We start from the raw sequence: 5,999 nt of genomic DNA, 5'->3' as shown, positions 1-5,999 counted from the left end.
TTTTTTTTTTTTTTTGGTAAAGATTGTAACATCTATTCTTGGGGGAAGTTAGAATGGGACATGGAATTTTGGTCCATTTAAAACTCAGATCACAATTGACGAAATCAATTGATTCTACTCGGTATCCATTGGGAGTCTAAGACTGATTCCGATTAGCTATAATTCTATATATCGGACAAAATGCTCTTTATTTTCTTAAAGAATAAATATATATATATATATACACACACACACCTTTTTCCCTTGGTCCATATGGTTTCGACCAGATATCATGATTAAGGCTGCAATGTTGGAACATGATCAACATTTGAGTTCCATTCCAAAATAGAATTTTGACACATAATCGAAAAGTTCTGGTTTTAACATGAAACGTCGTTTATGGAATAGAATGCTACCAAACACAGCCTAACAACATACAAAATTGATATATATCACTCATATTGGACAATCCAAAAACGATACCTTTTTTTTTTTGGGTAAAGATCCAATTTTGATACCTCAAACCATGAAAAAAATAGAATTCCATTCCTTAGTAATGGCTCTCCGACAAGCTCATGTTCTTTCCTTAAGACTCATATGGATGACTATTTTGATCAAAAGGGTGTCAAATTCCAGCCTAAACCCTTGGATCGACTGAAATTATTGAAAAAATCAAATTCAATGCTTTATGATTCAGTTTTGGTTTGAATTTTTCAGAAACCCATAGAAACTAAAATTGATTGGATTGATTGATATCGAAAAGCGAACAAAAAATAATGATAATAATATGAATCTGTCAAGGCAACTTGATAAAATGACCAAAACCAAATCTCAACGTAACCGTTCAAGCTTCCATTTTAGCCGATACATGCAAAAAAACATTTTCATATTTTTATTTTAGGAAGTGTTTATTATTCCTTACTATTTTTTTTTATTCACTAAAAATCTTAGGGTATGTTTTTTTATTTTCTGATACTTATGACCAAAGAAAGAAATAAATGGTAAAAAATTGAATATCTATGTGCATTTATAACCATTTCTAAAAATGAGTTAGGTATTAATCAGAATGGGGTGGTTGTTGAGGTTTCACGCGGAAGGCAGAATTTACTGTTAAATTATCTAATGCATCCAAAGACATTATTGGAAATTTTGGTGGTGTGAGGACGGAGAAAATTTTGCATCCATCTAATGACGGAGACTTGTGATAATAATTTAGATTTATTTAAAATAATTTGTAGGAGAATTTTATTTAAAACTCTGTTTGTTTTGGCATAAATTGCACAAGAAGAAAAGAAAAAGAATGTAATATATCCTTTTGAAGAGGCTCCATTTGGTTGCAATGAAATTTAAGGGAAGGAAAGTTCTATTTTTAAATTCATCAACATTCATCTTAAAAATACTATTTAGAACTTGCATAACTAACACAAAGATGTATGGAAAAAAAAAATCCTCGCCTCAAGCCTTTAGAATTGGTAAAGTAACCATGGGGGATCCTATTGATGGAGATTGAAAACTTAATGCTACAAATGAAACTTTGATAATCATTTTCCTATATGATTGTGTAAAGAGTAAACTGCATAAATATCTTATCTTATTTTAGTAACTATGATTTTTATTTTACTTTTCAAATCTAAGGATTTGATGCAAAGTAAAATGACTTTTTTTTTTTTTATAATTAAATATAGAATGATTTAAAGTTAGTAATATAATTATGTGAGAGAAAGGTTACAATATTTTTTTTTTCTTGGTTTGAAAATTTTACTTTTCTTCCTTTTAATTTCCTTTGCGACCAACTAGAGCTAGAGTTTGTTTCACAAGAGAATAATCTAAAGTTCTACAATGTGACTTGCTATGAAAATTTCACTTTCATTCCTTTTAATTTCCATTGTGACCAACTAGAGCTAGAGTTTGTTTCACAAGAGAATAATCTAAAGTTCTACAATGTGACTTGCTATTTTATGCCCAAGATCTGTACAAACTAAGAGAAGTATAATATATTTATTTTTTTATTCTACTACCAAAAATTTTGCATCTAATAAATGGAACCTAAAAGAAAATCTTTTGAACCACAAGATCTTGAAAGCAACATATGGCTCTAACTTTTTTTTCTTTGGGAAGGTAAGGAAAACCCTGACATGTTTTTGGTTTTGGCCTTTTGGAGGTGGTTGTCAAAGGCCTTAGGTTTTATGAGAGTTGTGTATGATAATGATATTTTTGTGTAGGACTACCTTTCCCCCCACTCCTCCCTTCCCCCCATTCAAAATATATATATATATATATATATATGAAAAGGTTGGGTAGGCGACCAACTTTTTTTGTAAGTAGCAGGCATATACCAATCATAAGGCTGGACACAAATAAACGAGGAAGTCTTTTCCAATGGGAGAGGAGAGAGATTGACACACGCTAGGTAACCTACTGACATGCCAAGTCTTTTCCCTTTTGGTATAACATATTTCTTCTTTAAATGGGGGTAAAACAATGTCAGGAGAACAAAAAATCCCTTTCAACTTATTTTTGAAAATTCCTTTTCTCTTTCAAATAGAAACTTTTGGAAAGAAAATAATGAATAATCAATAAAAAATAAAATGAAAAGATTCTCTCAATAGGTGGGAATAGTTTGATAGTAAACTCTCTCTCTCTTCATGTGAAATGATCTCATTGTTTTATATACGAAACCATTCTCTCTCACCTCATTGGTGTGCTCCTAAATGTCACATGCCTAGAAAACCTCTTCCCGAAAAAGATTACAATTTCTCAATTCACCACTTGAAAGTATCTTCAGTTTAGTTTGCAATTTTTATTTTATCTGATACTCTCTACTCCTCACATAAAATGACATCAATACCCTTCTATATATGGAATCATTTCAAAATTTTCTTTTTCAGAAAAATCATTATTGAAAATTCCCTTTCTTGAGGGGAAAAAAAAAAAAGAGAGAAAAAATTCCACTTTGCGTTTCAAGTTGGGAAGAAAATATGGAATTATTCTCCTCCCAATGTGTCACAAGAAAGAGCCAAAGTGGAATAAATGATGCGTAAAAGCAAGAACAAATGAGAGTGGCAGGGGGGGACTCTCATCGGGAGTCAGGACTTAAACCAAACGATAAATAGTCAACCACACGTCCACGTCATTCCCCAACTTAGTTATTCCAATGGTCCAGATCATTTCCATCACCCTTTGAAAAGTATTAAGGTAGTCAGGTCCCCACCTTATTGGTTGTCCCATAGTCAATAATAACTTTCAATTTCCATTAGAAAATGAAATCCGTACCCGAAATGACCATAATATTCTCACCTAACCAGATAAATCGTTTTCGTCCTAAAGTAAGACTAAACTTAACCTTCAGTGTTTATCTTGTTTGTTAAGAGAAAAGACGACAATTCAATTATTGACCCATGGCAGTTCTGTCATTTCATGGCAGATGTGTCTATCTCAGACCTGTATGAAACGACAAATCCAGACAGATTTCAGATTTGAGATTTCAAATTACCAGATACAGCCAAAAACTACTCCTCTGAACTCTACAACTGTATACAATTACATTAATACCCTCATTCTTCAGAGGGTAAAGTAAGAAGGAAGAACAAAGCTATCCTCGGAAATGGAATCAGTCAGAGAGAAACCCAGAAAATTTTCAGAAATTTAAGACAAAAAATTCAAGTTTTTTCTCTAGTTACAATCTCAATCAATGCTAGTCAGAGTTACTACATCTGTGAATGATCCGCCCAAGCAACACAAAAACCCAAAAGTGGAAGAGGAAGAGGTAATCTGTAATCAGGTAAGCACCAAGCAGGGGAACCAAAAAGGGCAAATCAATTAAAATGAAAACAAAAAGGAAAAAAAAAAAAAAAGATCTTCTCTTCTCTTCATGCTCTGTTCTGTCTCTGTTTCTGGTTAATCCTCAAAACCAGTCTTCTCCCAGATAGCGTTTCTGACTTTACTCAAGTCCCTACCTTTAAGGGTTCTACCAATCCCTTCATGAACACTGAAGGAAACAACCCGGGTGTTCCTAGCGAATTGTTTCGCTAAGAACTCATGAGGAGGGATTCTGGAATCATCATCATCGTCATCATCAAGGTCAACGTCATTACCTCTCTGGCGACTATCTCTGTAATCCTCTTTAAGGATCTTCGACCAGTCTGGTATGTTCACCGGCAACGACGAAGAAGTCACTCCCGCAGATCGAAAGTCTCCCCCATTCTCGACCCTTTTCGCCAATTTCTTTGAGATTCTTGAACTGGGTATCATCATTTTCTTCAATTCTGGGGGTGATGCTACTGCGTCTCCGTGATTTGAAGTCCAGACATCCGCTTCGTCGAATTCAAACGGGGAATCTGATATAATGGAAATCGAATTTGAATTCTCTCTGTTCCCCCCAAGGAAACGATAACTGGGTCTCGCAAGGTAGCTCTTCCCGGTCGCCATTTTAGTGAACAAAACCCAAACAAAATAGTACTTCTCTCTCTCTCTCTCTCTCTTTCTCTTCGTCCTCTTCCTCCTAATCTCTCTCTGCAATTTCTCTGCTTTTGGTCTTTCGATGGTAAGGACTTGGTTCGCTTTTATAGAGGTCTAAACGGATAAGGTTCTCTACCTCTGCTTTCTCTCTCTATCTATCTCTCTGTCTCTCTCAATCTAATATCTACGAAGTTACCTAAGCCTCTTTCGGTGACACGTGGTAGCTCGATATGATAAGAGTTATTATTATATTTATTTTTTGGGAATAAAGCCATGGGCGTCTTTACTCTTTTAATAATAAGCTTACGCAAGCCTCAGCAAGTGAATTTACAGAAAAATCCAATTATAGGGGTTTTATGGTAATTAAGATGGCTTTGTATCTTAGGGGAGAGGAGAGAGATTTTGTCGTGATGTGGCTGGTGGTGGGGACCGGGGCAGGTTCAGGTGGTCCCAGGTTGAGTCTATCGAGAGATGATGACGCGTGTGACGAAGGGATTGGAGAGGACAAGTGTCAGCATTTGTGGTTCGAAGAATTGAAGTGGGGGTGTGATGGCACGTGAAGGTGGGACCCGTAATTGGGATTAACGCGTAGCACTTGCCAGTTGTACTTGGGAGTTGGGGAGGGCCTTTTCTCTCTCTATGTCCTCTCAAGATGAAACACAAACCTTTTCCCTAAAATCTCATCCAATTTATCGTATTTCAAGTTTCAAACTTCTAACATAGCGGGAAAAGAGAAAATATATGATATATCGGAGTGAAATTCAATTTCACGTTAAGAGCCTTCAACTTCAAGGTGGTGGTGGAACCGTGGAAGTGTGAAGATCACTTCAATAATCTCTCCTCGTAATACGTGTTAGCCAGTAATCATCAAGTTAATCCCCCCTCTCATAGTCTTTTGTGACTCCAATATATCCCCATTTATTAATTATTATTGGAGAGAGGTGTGGGAAGGAATCTAGATCAGACAGTTTTCTCTTATCTTTTATTAATTTCCAAAAACCTTGTAATATTTTTATTTTATTTTATTCAATTTTTTTTTAAGTCAAGTTTCGGTTTTTAATGTTGGATAATAATAAAAGATGATGAAAAACTTCCCCATACTACCAAAGTGTAAAGAGGTAGATGAGAAATATTTAATGAAAAAAGACAAATTGAATTTTTAGGATTGGGATCCTCTCATGAGCGTTGATCGCTCATGTCTTGTCTATGGTTACTTGGGCAATCGACATGTATCTAAATGGTGATTCAACGTTTTTGAATACGGTACTTATGTTCTAGTCGGTAGAAGAGCAACCATTGAATCACCGTTAAGACACATATTATTTGTCTCAGGAGAGGAGCCGAATCCCTATTTTTACGGTAAATGTTTAAGAAAAATATGGCTTTATTAAAAGGATTTCACATTCTCCATAATGCTTTTTCTTTGTTTAATATTTTTATGGCAGCTATATTATTTATTTTTTTAATCAATACTTTTTTTTTTGGCAATGTGCCTTTAGTTTGATCTTTATGGCAGACGTATTGATCGGCTTTTTAGTATTTTAATACATGTATACACATGT

At 34.7% G+C, this 5,999-nt stretch overlaps 1 protein-coding gene across 1 annotated transcript; it reads right to left on the bottom strand.

Annotated features, from left to right (window-relative positions):
* Window positions 1-3,623: 3,623 nt before the first annotated feature.
* LOC122058259 lies at window positions 3,624-4,516 on the bottom strand. The gene has a single exon (XM_042620867.1). The coding sequence runs from the start codon at window positions 4,405-4,407 to the stop codon at window positions 3,877-3,879; it is 531 nt and encodes a 176-aa protein (XP_042476801.1). The 5' UTR covers window positions 4,408-4,516; the 3' UTR covers window positions 3,624-3,876.
* Between the last annotated feature and the right edge of the window lie 1,483 nt (window positions 4,517-5,999).

This window comes from Macadamia integrifolia, chromosome 12 (genome assembly GCF_013358625.1).
Source record: "Macadamia integrifolia cultivar HAES 741 chromosome 12, SCU_Mint_v3, whole genome shotgun sequence".
In the NCBI taxonomy this organism is placed as follows: domain Eukaryota; kingdom Viridiplantae; phylum Streptophyta; class Magnoliopsida; order Proteales; family Proteaceae; genus Macadamia; species Macadamia integrifolia.
This window is presented reverse-complemented; position numbering and strand designations above follow the sequence as displayed.